General features: G+C 33.6%; 1 protein-coding gene across 1 annotated transcript in view; it reads right to left on the bottom strand.

Annotated features, from left to right (window-relative positions):
- Positions 1-8,553: 8,553 nt before the first annotated feature.
- The window catches only part of LOC145263798 (tRNA-queuosine alpha-mannosyltransferase-like), a 39,124-nt gene continuing 32,329 nt past the window's right edge, over positions 8,554-15,348 (bottom strand). The window contains exons 7-8 of the mRNA XM_080120859.1: positions 12,183-12,274; positions 8,554-8,701 (exon numbers count right to left, since the gene is read on the bottom strand). Coding sequence (XP_079976985.1) covers positions 8,633-8,701; positions 12,183-12,274 — 161 coding nt within the window. The 3' untranslated portion in view covers positions 8,554-8,632. The remainder of the gene's footprint in view (positions 8,702-12,182; positions 12,275-15,348) is intronic.

The following is a 15,348-nucleotide window of genomic DNA, read 5'->3' as shown; positions in this document are numbered from 1 at the left end:
AAAAGGTTATATATGTAGTGAATTGTCATCATACAGACGAATCCACTATGTCTGAAGAGTCAAAGGGAGATAACTTAATCAAAATTATTTTCAAAGCGTCAGTTCTAAGAAGAACACTTCAACCACATAAAACAAATAGCATAGTGTTCAATGCGTCCTCCGTCTCAAGCCCGTGTAAATACGATGCGGACTAATTTTTGTCTTCGCACATATATACTGTAAACGGTCGAGAATTTTTTTAGAATTTTGTAATCCTGACTATAAATATCGTTTCGCTGGAAAAACAAATCAGTTAACAACTTTCTTTTCTTTTTTGTATTTTTTTGTCTTTAGTTTGTCATCATCTGTAGAAAATTATTTGCTTGAGCATTGTTCATCATTATGATGGCTAAAATTGTTCATCATTATGGTGGCTAAAATTGTTCATCATTATGATGGCTAAAATTGTTCATCATTATGATGGCTAAAATTGTTCATCATTATGGTGGCTAAAATTGTTCATCATTATGATGGCTAAAATTGTTCATCATTATGATGGCTAAAATTGTTCATCATTATGGTGGCTAAAATTGTTCATCATTATGATGGCTAAAATTGTTCATCATTATGATGGCTAAAATTGTTCATCATTATGATGGCTAAAATTGTTCATCATTATGATGGCTAAAATTGTTCATCATTATGGTGGCTAAAATTGTTCATCATTATGATGGCTAAAATTGTTCATCATTATGGTGGCTAAAATTGTTCATCATTATGATGGCTAAAATTGTTCATCATTATGATGGCTAAAATTGTTCATCATTATGATGGCTAAAATTGTTCATCATTATGGTGGCTAAAATTGTTCATCATTATGATGGCTAAAATTGTTCATCATTATGGTGGCTAAAATTGTTCATCATTATGATGGCTAAAATTGTTCATCATTATGATGGCTAAAATTGTTCATCATTATGATGGCTAAAATTGTTCATCATTATGGTGGCTAAAATTGTTCATCATTATGGTGGCTAAAATTGTTCATCATTATGATGGCTAAAATTGTTCATCATTATGATGGCTAAAATTGTTCATCATTATGATGGCTAAAATTGTTCATCATTATGATGGCTAAAATTGTTCATCATTATGATGGCTAAAATTGTTCATCATTATGATGGCTAAAATTGTTCATCATTATGATGGCTAAAATTGTTCATCATTATGGTGGCTAAAATTGTTCATCATTATGATGGCTAAAATTGTTCATCATTATGATGGCTAAAATTGTTCATCATTATGATGGCTAAAATTGTTCATCATTATGGTGGCTAAAATTGTTCATCATTATGATGGCTAAAATTGTTCATCATTATGGTGGCTAAAATTGTTCATCATTATGATGGCTAAAATTGTTCATCATTATGGTGGCTAAAATTGTTCATCATTATGATGGCTAAAATTGTTCATCATTATGATGGCTAAAATTGTTCATCATTATGGTGGCTAAAATTGTTCATCATTATGATGGCTAAAATTGTTCATCATTATGGTGGCTAAAATTGTTCATCATTATGGTGGCTAAAATTGTTCATCATTATGATGGCTAAAATTTTTCATCATTATGATTGCTAAAATCTTCAGCTTTAAACTTTGCAAACCGTTTCTGTAAAGCATATGCACATTTTTTTTTTTTATGGAAATCGCTTGAGACAAGGCATGAAACCACCTGATGTAAGGAGCTAACAGGAACGAAAAAATGATTATTGCAAAGACAGGAAAATGCCTATTGACCTTAATCTTGAAAAGACCAAGGCTGTAAGTAGAAGGAAAACAGTGAGCAGGAAGAGTTCCACAACCTTGCAACCTTTGGAAAGAAGCTACTGGAATAGTAAGTTGTATTACAATGAGGTATTAATACAGTGAATTGATGGAAACTTCTAGACTGACGAGTCAAATGAGCTGGAACAAAGGAAGCAGATAAATAGATCAGACAATTCTGAGGAAAACATGACATGATATTATTTGTAGGATTCTTTTTTGTTGTTTCAGAGGCAATAGGAAAAGATCAAAAATGGATCTTACAACCTATTTTCAAAGGGCTCTAAAACTATGACAGGTGGAAGCTTTTGGTTATTGAACATTATTTTAGACGTGACTATGTTTCTTGAATCCAATGTCGCCAGTGTTTTTGGGAACACTGTTTTAGATGTGAGTATGTATCTCGAATCCAATGTCACCAGCGTTATGGCTCGCAAGTAGCCACAAAGAACAACAAAACAACGGAGAACAGTTTAAACATGTATTACATGAAAAACGGAAAGGTTACAAACGAACAGTGTAGGTACTTAACCGAGCATGTGAGAGTCGCTCTGGAATTAGATCCCCGCTTGGGACCGTCATGCGTAAAGTTTATATGGACGATGATTATAAGCTAGCATACTTCCTATCTTCAGGCGTAGCTGCTACCAGAAGCGATGACAAGGTAAATCAGTTCCTTCACTTTTATGGTTCTTCAGTATTTCTATTGTGAAACGATTCATTGAAATAAGATATAAGAAAAGGACATTATTGACTAGTATACAATGAAAGTTAACAAAATTAACAGATAAAAATAACACAATTAGTCTTTATTTGCATTTTTAATAACAAAATTAAAAAACTAAGGTTTTTTTTTTTTTTAATTTCATAAGAAACATGTTTATGAAATTATAAAAATAAGTTTTCTTTTCTAATTTTAAAAATGACTTTTATTTGAATTTATGTAATTAGTATATGTTTATGAAAGTATAAAAATGAAATTTATTTCAAAATAACAAATGAAATTATTGAAATCAAAATAACAAAATTTCAAACATCATTAAAAAAAAAAAAAAACGTATCCAATACATAATATTCCCAAAGTAGTTTTAAAAGATTTTAAAAATTGTATGCAATAATTTAAAAAAAAAATGATAAAACTAATTTCAATAATTCTTAAATAAAATAAGGTCGAAAAACCTTTTCAATGATTATAAAATAAAAAAGAAAAAAAAAACAACAATCAGAAAAACATAATAAAAAAAAAAAAGTACATGCACAGTGGAGATATGGGCGTGAGAGAAAAAAGTGAAGGAACTGATTTGCTTTGTCACCGTTTCCAGTAGCACTATGACGGAAGTTAGGAAGTACATTAGCTTACTATAAGCATTTTTTTAAAAACTTTTTTTCTAGATTGAAGTATGTCGGAAACCAGACACCTAAGTAAACTGCAAGTAGTTTGACATATTCTAATAACATGTCGAAACATGAAAATCGTCACAAATTATCCAGACAGCCTAATATAACTTTTAAGTTGAGAACTGGATAAATATTATATGTATTCATTTTTTGCGGACTGTTATCCCTATCTTCATAGTTGTTGTTTCACCATGTTTCGGCCAACTAATCCTCTGGCCTTCTTCAGGTGCTTCTTCAGGGCCTATGGTGCAGTGGATATAGGCATTGAGTCTCTACAGTTTCAGGTGAGCATTGTCTGAAGATAGCGGTTTCAATCCTACCCAAAGCAGACCAGAGGATTAATTGTCCAAAACGTGGTGAGACAACAACAACTATGGAAGGCAGTAATTACTGGGGATGCAGGCGGGTTAAGGGATAAGGGTTATTGCAAGTACAGTACATTAGTGTGGAGATTTGATGAAGTGTTTACTTAATGGGGCGGTTCATTAGGAATTTGTTAACGCTGGACTTGAACACATCCAAGTTGTAGTCAGGTGGGAAGCAGGCAGACGGAACAGAGTTTCACAGGCGTGCAGTTCTAAGAAAGAAGCTTTGTTCATGGAATCCACGTTTTGATTTAGGCACAGATGAAGAGTGGGGGAAATTTTTCACAGTGGATTCAGCTAGACGGGTGTTTTCGATTGACTAGCCTTAATTTAAACCTTCGCCACTTCCAGTTGGCGATGGATGCAACGGCAAAGACGTCATGTTTTTTATTTCACATTCTTTTCCTCCTTTGTGGTAGCCTACTTGTTCGAGCCCGCCTGCCTACTACCACTTTTTTTTTTTTTTTTTTGCTCAACACACACCTCCAAACACCCAGGCTAGTATCACATAAATAACACCTTAATACTTGACTCTAAAAAATCTTTATATAAACGCCAGTGTTATTAATGAGGGTTAGTCTGAGACTAGAAGACGCACGAGGAAGCAGATCGTATGCTCCTAAGGTAGATTGAACCGGCTGAAATGAATTGACAATGAACAGAAAGTTAACCTTGACAGATAGAGTAGATTGTATCACACACTAAATCCAGCTGAGTTTAATGCATGTTAAACGATGGAGTTGTGTTGTTTCTTCCTCTCATTTTTGTTTTACACTTGTTTCTTCCTCTCGTTTTGTTTTACACTTGTTTCTTCCTCTCGTTTTGTTTTACACTTGTTTCTTCCTCTCGTTTTGTTTTACACTTGTTTCTTCCTCTCGTTTTGTTTTACACTTGTTTCTTCCCCTCGTTTTGTTTTACACTTGTTTCTTCCTCTCGTTTTGTTTTACACTTGTTTCTTCCTCTCGTTTTGTTTAACTCTTGTTTCTTCCTCTCGTTTTGTTTTACACTTGTTTCTTCCTCTCGTTTTGTTTTACACTTGTTTCTTCCTCATTTTTGTTTTACACTTGTTTCTTCCTCTCATTTTGTTTTACACTTGCTTCTTCCTCTCATTTTGTTTTACACTTGCTTCTTCCTCTCATTTTGTTTTACTCTTGTTTCTTCCTCTCATTTTGTTTTACTCTTGTTTTTTCCTCATTTTTGTTTTACACTTGTTTCTTCCTCTCATTTTGTTTTACACTTGGTTCTTCCTCTCTTTTTGTTTTACACTTGTTTCTTCCTCTCGTTTTGTTTTACTCTTGTTTCTTCCTCTCGTTTTGTTTTACTCTTGTTTCTTCCTCTCGTTTTGTTTTACTCTTGTTTCTTCCTCTCGTTTTGTTTTACTCTTGTTTCTTCCTCTCGTTTTGTTTTACTCTTGTTTCTTCCTCTCGTTTTGCTTTACTCTTGTTTCTTCCTCTCGTTTTGCTTTACTCTTGTTTCTTCCTCTCGTATTGCTTTACACTTGTTTCTTCCTCTCGTTTTGCTTTACACTTGTTTCTTCCTCTCGTTTTGCTTTACACTTGTTTCTTCCTCTCGTTTTGCTTTACACTTGTTTCTTCCTCTCGTTTTGCTTTACACTTGTTTCTTCCTCTCGTTTTGCTTTACACTTGTTTCTTCCTCTCGTTTTGCTTTACACTTGTTTCTTCCTCTCGTTTTGCTTTACACTTGTTTCTTCCTCTCGTTTTGCTTTACACTTGTTTCTTCCTCTCGTTTTGCTTTACACTTGTTTCTTCCTCTCGTTTTGCTTTACACTTGTTTCTTCCTCTCGTTTTGCTTTACACTTGTTTCTTCCTCTCGTTTTGCTTTACACTTGTTTCTTCCTCTCGTTTTGCTTTACTCTTGTTTCTTCCTCTCGTTTTGCTTTACTCTTGTTTCTTCCTCTCGTTTTGCTTTACTCTTGTTTCTTCCTCTCGTTTTGCTTTACTCTTGTTTCTTCCTCTCGTTTTGCTTTACTCTTGTTTCTTCCTCTCGTTTTGCTTTACTCTTGTTTCTTCCTCTCGTTTTGCTTTACTCTTGTTTCTTCCTCTCGTTTTGCTTTACTCTTGTTTCTTCCTCTCGTTTTGCTTTACTCTTGTTTCTTCCTCTCGTTTTGCTTTACTCTTGTTTCTTCCTCTCGTTTTGCTTTACTCTTGTTTCTTCCTCTCGTTTTGCTTTACTCTTGTTTCTTCCTCTCGTTTTGCTTTACTCTTGTTTCTTCCTCTCGTTTTGCTTTACTCTTGTTTCTTCCTCTCGTTTTGCTTTACTCTTGTTTCTTCCTCTCGTTTTGCTTTACTCTTGTTTCTTCCTCTCGTTTTGCTTTACTCTTGTTTCTTCCTCTCGTTTTGCTTTACTCTTGTTTCTTCCTCTCGTTTTGCTTTACTCTTGTTTCTTCCTCTCGTTTTGCTTTACTCTTGTTTCTTCCTCTCGTTTTGCTTTACACTTGGTTCTTCCTCTCGTTTTGCTTTACACTTGGTTCTTCCTCTCGTTTTGCTTTACACTTGGTTCTTCCTCTCGTTTTGCTTTACACTTGGTTCTTCCTCTCGTTTTGCTTTACACTTGGTTCTTCCTCTCGTTTTGCTTTACACTTGGTTCTTCCTCTCGTTTTGCTTTACACTTGGTTCTTCCTCTCGTTTTGCTTTACACTTGGTTCTTCCTCTCGTTTTGCTTTACACTTGGTTCTTCCTCTCGTTTTGCTTTACACTTGGTTCTTCCTCTCGTTTTGCTTTACACTTGGTTCTTCCTCTCGTTTTGCTTTACACTTGGTTCTTCCTCTCGTTTTGCTTTACACTTGGTTCTTCCTCTCGTTTTGCTTTACACTTGGTTCTTCCTCTCGTTTTGCTTTACACTTGGTTCTTCCTCTCGTTTTGCTTTACACTTGGTTCTTCCTCTCGTTTTGCTTTACACTTGGTTCTTCCTCTCGTTTTGCTTTACACTTGGTTCTTCCTCTCGTTTTGCTTTACACTTGGTTCTTCCTCTCGTTTTGCTTTACACTTGGTTCTTCCTCTCGTTTTGCTTTACACTTGGTTCTTCCTCTCGTTTTGCTTTACACTTGGTTCTTCCTCTCGTTTTGCTTTACACTTGGTTCTTCCTCTCGTTTTGCTTTACACTTGGTTCTTCCTCTCGTTTTGCTTTACACTTGGTTCTTCCTCTCGTTTTGCTTTACACTTGGTTCTTCCTCTCGTTTTGCTTTACACTTGGTTCTTCCTCTCGTTTTGCTTTACACTTGGTTCTTCCTCTCGTTTTGCTTTACACTTGGTTCTTCCTCTCGTTTTGCTTTACACTTGGTTCTTCCTCTCGTTTTGCTTTACACTTGGTTCTTCCTCTCGTTTTGCTTTACACTTGGTTCTTCCTCTCGTTTTGCTTTACACTTGGTTCTTCCTCTCGTTTTGCTTTACACTTGGTTCTTCCTCTCGTTTTGCTTTACACTTGGTTCTTCCTCTCGTTTTGCTTTACACTTGGTTCTTCCTCTCGTTTTGCTTTACACTTGGTTCTTCCTCTCGTTTTGCTTTACACTTGGTTCTTCCTCTCGTTTTGCTTTACACTTGGTTCTTCCTCTCGTTTTGCTTTACACTTGGTTCTTCCTCTCGTTTTGCTTTACACTTGGTTCTTCCTCTCGTTTTGCTTTACACTTGGTTCTTCCTCTCGTTTTGCTTTACACTTGGTTCTTCCTCTCGTTTTGCTTTACACTTGGTTCTTCCTCTCGTTTTGCTTTACACTTGGTTCTTCCTCTCGTTTTGCTTTACACTTGGTTCTTCCTCTCGTTTTGCTTTACACTTGGTTCTTCCTCTCGTTTTGCTTTACACTTGGTTCTTCCTCTCGTTTTGCTTTACACTTGGTTCTTCCTCTCGTTTTGCTTTACACTTGGTTCTTCCTCTCGTTTTGCTTTACACTTGGTTCTTCCTCTCGTTTTGCTTTACACTTGGTTCTTCCTCTCGTTTTGCTTTACACTTGGTTCTTCCTCTCGTTTTGCTTTACACTTGGTTCTTCCTCTCGTTTTGCTTTACACTTGGTTCTTCCTCTCGTTTTGTTTTACACTTGGTTCTTCCTCTCGTTTTGTTTTACACTTGGTTCTTCCTCTCGTTTTGTTTTACACTTGGTTCTTCCTCTCGTTTTGTTTTACACTTGGTTCTTCCTCTCGTTTTGTTTTACACTTGGTTCTTCCTCTCGTTTTGTTTTACACTTGTTTCTTCCTCTCGTTTTGTTTTACACTTGTTTCTTCCTCTCGTTTTGTTTTACACTTGTTTCTTACTCTCGTTTTGTTTTACACTTGTTTCTTACTCTCGTTTTGTTTTACACTTGTTTCTTACTCTCGTTTTGTTTTACACTTGTTTCTTACTCTCGTTTTGTTTTACACTTGTTTCTTACTCTCGTTTTGTTTTACACTTGTTTCTTACTCTCGTTTTGTTTTACACTTGTTTCTTCCTCTCGTTTTGTTTTACACTTGGTTCTTCCTCTCGTTTTGTTTTACACTTGGTTCTTCCTCTCGTTTTGTTTTACACTTGCTTCTTCCTCTCGTTTTGTTTTACACTTGCTTCTTCCTCTCGTTTTGTTTTACACTTGCTTCTTCCTCTCGTTTTGTTTTACACTTGCTTCTTCCTCTCGTTTTGTTTTACACTTGCTTCTTCCTCTCATTTTTGTTTTACTCTTGTTTTTTCCTCATTTTTGTTTTACACTTGTTTCTTCCTCTCATTTTGTTTTACACTTGTTTCTTCCTCTCATTTTGTTTTACACTTGTTTCTTCCTCTGATTTTTGTTTTACACTTGTGAACGCACATGCCCTACACCTAACACCATGATGTGTAAACCACGATGATCACGGCCAAAAGAAGAGAACTGAAAGAGAACATAAACTCCACAGAACGCACAACGATGGAGTTGCAATGTGTTGACAGCGGGGAGTGCATGATGACGTTAGTATCACAATAGAAAAATATATTTATTAATCCTTAAAAGTAAAAACAAAAAAATGAAATTTATTTTACTTTGTTTATTGATTTTTTTTTTTTAATTTTTTCTTTTAAAATAAAGAAAAAATAAGTGGAGACCAAATATCAAATTCCATTTAAAACGTCACAATATGACTTCTTCAAGTGTTTCCATGTAAACTGCTCAAAATCAACCTGGAATGCAAAAACATGTTAAAATATTTATTAAGATTTGAGCACTTATACAGTTTAGTCAAGACATTAATAAATGAAAATATTGAAAAAAAGTTATATTGTACGTATCCGTTATGGAATAAAGTTCTCCGAAAAAAAATTTAACTTAATTTCATCAAGTTTTTTTTTTTTTTTTACAGCGAAAAAACAATTTGTTATGATACCGAGCAAAAGGTTCGATTTTTAGGAAGAAAAGCTAGTATTAAAGATGGGGAGGGAGTGTCAGCGCTTTAACTGGAGTTATTTCCCTTTGGCGAGTTCAACAAATTTCGTAATGGCTGACATCAACGCGCTCTCATAAAAACGTGTTTTTCTGTTGTAAAAATAAAAACTACTCAATCAAATTAAATTAAATTTTTTTCAGAGATCTTCAGTCCAAAACGGATACGTACAATATAACCTTTTTTTTTTCGATATTTTCATTTTTTAATGTCTTGACTAAACTGTACAAGTACCAAGATTTGAAATTGCAATTTTTTTTCATCAATAACATTCTTTGCTTATATCTTATTAATTACAATGATTTTTATTTATACAAATATTGTTTGGCTTCAAATTTGCAAAAAATGTTTCAGTCAGAGCTATAAGGTAGCCAGACGTCTTCGAAGCCTTCCATTAAATGAAGATGTTAGTCTTTGTTGTTGAACATAATTCATGATGATTCAGGGTTCTACATTGTGAGTGAAACAGTCGCATTTGCGAGTGATTTTTCAAAATGGCGACTAGAAATAATGAAACGCTTATCTTTTGGCGATTGTATTTCTTTCACTGACAATCTTCCAAAGCTCACTACCAAGTGAAAAATATCTTTACAACATTTTTTTTTTAATAAAATGAACAAAGTTAAAAAAGAGTATATTGTTCTAATTAAACTTTTATTGTTTAAATAAACAATAGAAGTTTAATAGAACAATATACACTTTTTTTAATGAAGGCTGTTTAAAAAAACATTTGAAGAAATTAGAATGTTTATACCTTCAAGTATCATCATAAAATTTATTGTATATTTAGAATTACACTTATTTAAAAATATACAGAAAAATCATTATGTACATGCTCGTCACAAAACGAAGATGTCATATTCTAAAATTCATGTAGGTTTGGCTAGTAACTTTTCTATTTGGCTAGTAAACAAAAATATTTAGTTGTCAAAGGTCAACTAAAGATAAGTTTGTCCATAGAGCCCTGTGATTTGTTGGCATTCCGTTTTTCTGACATTTTTCTATTGAAAATTCTTTTAAGAAGGATATCGAGTACTTATAGGAGGGACCATATAAATGTTGCCAACGTCCCTAAGTGAAAGTGTTTCTATGGAGCGAATTGGATTCAAATTTGGCATGCCCAGGTTGTCAGCCCATGTTGTTAAGTACTGAACCACTGTCACCTTGAAGAAATCTGGCTTCTATCAGTTCTGACTGAAACATCTTCTGCAAATGTGTAACAAAATAATGTTTGTATGAATAAAAATATGTTTCTAACCAACAAAAAAATGTTTCTAACCAATAAACAGCTTTATTTATTATGGAGCACTTTGAATTTTTTTACTTTGCGGATATAAACTTTAACTGGATTATATATATATATATATATATATATATATATATATTATCAAATTTCAAGCGCACTTGATGCACATTATATATATATATATATATATATATATATAAGTAAAATGTACATCAAGTGCGTTTGAAATTTGATAATTTAAATATATTTCGGAGTCAAACTCATCCTCAGTATGTTGTTTTATTTCTTTTTTTTTTTCTTCTTGCCATGTTGTAAAGTTGGAGAAAGAAAGTCTGTAAAGATCTGCGTGTTGTCTCTCAGTGGTTGTATGTTGATATGTTGGAACATGGCGTTTGATGCATATTTTATTTTATTCAAATTAAATCAACTCTTCTATAATGGAATCCACACTTTTGACGAGATTATATATATATATATATATATATTTTTTTTTTCTATGTTTTTGTCCAAAGATATGAATAAGTAACAAATTAAAACAAAAATATATAAAACTCAGAGTTAAAGAAATATGTATTTTAAAATAAAACAAAACATAAAAATAATATTTACAAGTAAATACACTTGTAGTAGTACTAGCTCTGAAATTGATTATAAAGTCTATAGCATTAATGAGAAAAGAGATAAGAATTACTAACTTTAGATCAATTTTGGCCATTCTAATAAGAGGAATATTAAAATATAGTTCTTTGGTCAGTGAGAAATTATACAGAAATCTTTGTATTTACTAAAATTAGTTTCTTCAAATGATGCGGTGTTTGATGTTTAAGGAGTTTCTTTCGGCTGGATTTTCATTCTAGAAACATTACCGGAGTTCTTAACAGCAAGTCAGCAACTTAACAATTTAACAACTGATGCGGCTGCTAGTGCAGCATCCTTATATAAGTTTCTGCATGAAATTTTCTTGATTATTCCAAATTGTTCTGAAAATATTCTAAATAGAATATTTTAATGTTCTATTCATTTTTATAAGGAAAATGATATGTTATAACACTTTTTATAAGTAAATTTCCCTTTCATAATATATATATAAGTAAATTTCCCTTTCATAATATATATATATATATATATATATATACATATATATACATACAATATATATATATATATATATATATATATATATATATATATATATATATATATATATATATATATATACACACACACACACATGCTATTCAACAAATTTGGTCCTTTCAGGAAAGAAAAGAAAAAATGTCATACCTTGGTTAATAATTGACGTATTTTCAAAATTCAATGTGCATTTTTTGCTGAATATAGACCACCTGAAGAAGCTTTTATTTCATATATATATATATATATATGTATGTATATATATATATATATATATATATAAATATATTCCAAACAAGGAAATTGCCACGGAGATATAAAGAGCTACTTTAAATTAGGGACCACACCTAGAGGACACTAAATAAGCAAGATGCCTGTTCACATTACATTTGAACTTTTGCATGTTGTACATGCCAAAGAAGAAGCATATGTGCATGTTGTACAGTCCAAAAAGAAGGATATATAGGGAGAGAATCCTAAAAGTTTAGCAGTTTGAGGGAAGAAACTTTTAAAATAGAAGACTTTTTGGTATTGGATGACTTCTACAGTGAAAGCGTGAAATTTTGCTGTCGGAAGTAAACCCAAGATTAATTATTATTATAATTTATGGGATGGTTTATTTATTTATTTAATGACCAACTTGTAATTAACAGGGAGGCAGTACTGTGGTAATGTGCTCCACAGGTGAGAAGCCCTTGTACAGAACCTCTGTGTGTGGAAATTCTGGCGGACACTAGATACTTGAAGGAAGAAAAGAAATTCACATTCTGTTGTGGTTGCAAGGCAAGTTCTTGCTGTGAATGTCAAACGAGGAGGAAATAAGAAAATAGAAACAACTTACCTGGGGATGATGGTTCCGAGGAAGAAACGGACGCTTACAAAATTCCTTCAGTCTTTTGTACAATTGGGTGGACGTGTTATACAAATAACATCCTAGATTTGGTATGAAAAACAAATTAGAAATTAATTAATAAAATCCTAGATAACCGAGGGTTGAGGATATGTGTTGCATGGATAGAACTTATGAGGAATAATTGAATAAAAAAAACAAAAAAAAACAGAAGTATATAGGGCTATTGTGCTAGGTTGCTAGATTTATACAGGTGGATGGGCGAGCGGTTGGGCAGCAAGATGTTTAAGTGCTTGTACATTTTAATTCGATATATAAAAACAATGCATTAAAGTAAAAACATTATGCAATTATGTCATCTTGAAATTAATAAAAATTCCAAAATTTACGAAAAATGAGTAGAAAAATAATTATAAAATAAAAATAAAAAAATTACTGAATGCAAATTTTGTCGGTTTAGTCGATTACAACAAATTCTTTATGAAAAACTGACTTATCTCCCTTGTTTTCACTTAACTTTCGCTATTTCAAATTAGAAAATGGCGGATTGATAGTAACAATGTTTTATTTTTTATAAAAATTAGTTTTAGTAAATTTTCTGCTTCATCATTTTTCCTAAGTTTTAAGAATATTTACTAATTTCGACAAATAATTATGTAACAGAGTTTTTACTAAAAATGCATTTTTTCCATTTTTTTTTTCAGATATCTAATTATAACGCACAAACACCAATGTTTGTCACATTACATTTAAATTTCTGTATGTTCTACTGTCAGCAAGAAAGGAATTTCCTGCTCAACTCCTCACAGTCTGCTGTTAAACACAATCCCAGCCTCTTAAGTCCAAGTGGCAATAAACCATGCAGCAAAATCCCACCCCATCACAGTAGAGACCCCTAGATGCCAGAAAGCCTTATACTCTAATAGTTTCATCCCTTTGACTGCTAGACTTTGGACTTCCCTCCCTGTTTCCTGACTGTACTAACAAGCAGAAGTTTAAGTGTAATCTGAACTGACATCTCGCTGCTCAACTCCCCACAGTCCGTTGTTAGACGCAAATAGTAGTCCCTTACATCCAAGTGGCAATATGCCTTGTTTGAAATGAAAACACTCCATCCGGAAGTAATTCTAAGTTAAGGAGATGAATATCAGTAGTTTAGTGAAAAAAGGTTTGGTGTTTTTTGTCTTACTGCTTATTACTTATCCCGAGAAAAGCGTCAAGGGAAAATCTTAATCTCGACTTCCTGCAATTACACCATATCGCACAATCAGCACAGGGTACGATTGTTAAATGTTAAAGTGGAATGCTCAGGCAATTTTTAAGGGGCTCAGAATGCACCACTTTTTGTGTGTCTGGTCTCACATCTTCCCCGCTAAGGAAGGGAGTAAATACTGAAGCTCATGTCAATGTAGATGACTTCCTACTTAATATCGAAGCCATCTTCTGCGTCTTGAGGGACATGTTCAATGCTGAGAGTCGTAGATAGCAGCTGGAACATACTTGCTGACATTGGTGTTTATGTTGAAAAACAGGAAGAGTTTTAGACAAGGGTCATGAAGGAGTCAATAGGATTATAATATAAACCAAAAATTGTGAGAACAGAAAGCTGATTGACTAGACCTCACATATGAAGATAAAAAGGATTCTGGGATAAGATCAGCATTGGGGGTCCAAATGTGGGCTATATTTAGTTTAATTCAGTTTTGTAAAATGTGTGTGCCCCCTGTTGCCAAACTTTCACAACCCCCCCCCCCCAAAAAAAACACTTGACTAGCTACAACCACTATCAATGATTTTCCCTACTCTATATCAAAGCTTCTTTCCCAAAACTGCTCGCCTTTGGAACATTGTTCCGCTTGCATGCTTCCCAATTGGATACAACATGGTGGCCTTCAAATCTAATGTAAACAAGTTTCTATTAAGCCGTCCTCATAAATAATCAAATTCTACTGAATTTACATCATTAACAATTACTACACCATCACCTTACATTCATTAACCCTTATCCTTGAGTGGCCTTTATGCCTTGATAAGTGGTGACTCCTAAGTAAAAAAAAAAAAAAAAAAAAAAAAACTCATGAATATTCAGATACCTCTGATCTTTATAAAATTTCAACAATTAAACGTTAATAAAATATTCCAGAATTTCAATTTCTTTGGAGTATTTTAAAGGGTTTCCCAGGATGGGAGGGGAAGGCACAATATGGACACAACCACTCATCTGAAAATTCAAATATTTCAGATTTATATTAAATTTTATTCATAGTCATTGACACCAATCAAACAAGATTTCCTTATTTTAACTTTCTTAATACTCCATAAGCTTAAGCCTTAAAGGATAAATCCAAAAATTCAGTACACCAAGTTAAGATGTCGGAAGTGGACTCTGCTTACCTAAATATGGAACAGAAGTCACTAAGCATGAAACGAAATACGAAACCATATGGAAACTGTTGCAATATTTTGGATGTATAATGGGGTATAATCCCACACAGTCGGGCGATTCTATTTATAAACGATGCTGCTAGGAACTGACAAATCGAATTAATTCATGTTCTGCAATCCAATCAGAAATCAGAATTGCTCCATAAATATTAAACCTTTTCTGTAGCAATTTCGCATGTTTTTTCCGTCTCGACACGGTAAGAATATTTTGCTCTGTGGAACTGTCTACTGCAAACCAGTCACCTCTCAGGACTTGTGTGTAACAACGAACCATCGGAAACTGTTCTGTCTACTGCAAACTAGTCACCTCTCAAGACTTGTTTAGAACAACGAACCATCGGAAACTGTTCTATCTACTGCAAACTAGTCACCTCTCAAGACTTGTTTAGAACAACGAACCATCGGAAACTGTTCTGTCTACTGCAAACTAGTCACCTCTCAAGACTTGTTTAGAACAACGAACCATCAGAAACTGTTCTGTCTACTACAAACCAGTCACCTCTCAAGACTTGTTTAGAACAATGAACCATCAGAAACTGTTCTGAAACTAAACATGGCTTACACTTCTAGAGATTATGCGCCCAGTGTGCATCTTCATTTCGATGGATCCGAATCAAAATTCGAATTGCGGCAAGTTAAATTTCTAGGATATCTACGAATCCAAAAGCTACACAAAGTACTTCAAAAACAACCTGAAAACAGAAACAACCCT

Source organism: Euprymna scolopes, chromosome 39, assembly GCF_053919585.1.
Source record: "Euprymna scolopes isolate OS-2025 chromosome 39, ASM5391958v1, whole genome shotgun sequence".
Classification (NCBI taxonomy): Eukaryota; Metazoa; Mollusca; class Cephalopoda; order Sepiida; family Sepiolidae; genus Euprymna; species Euprymna scolopes.
Note: the sequence above shows the minus strand (reverse complement) of the source record. Positions and strands in the feature narration are given on the sequence as shown.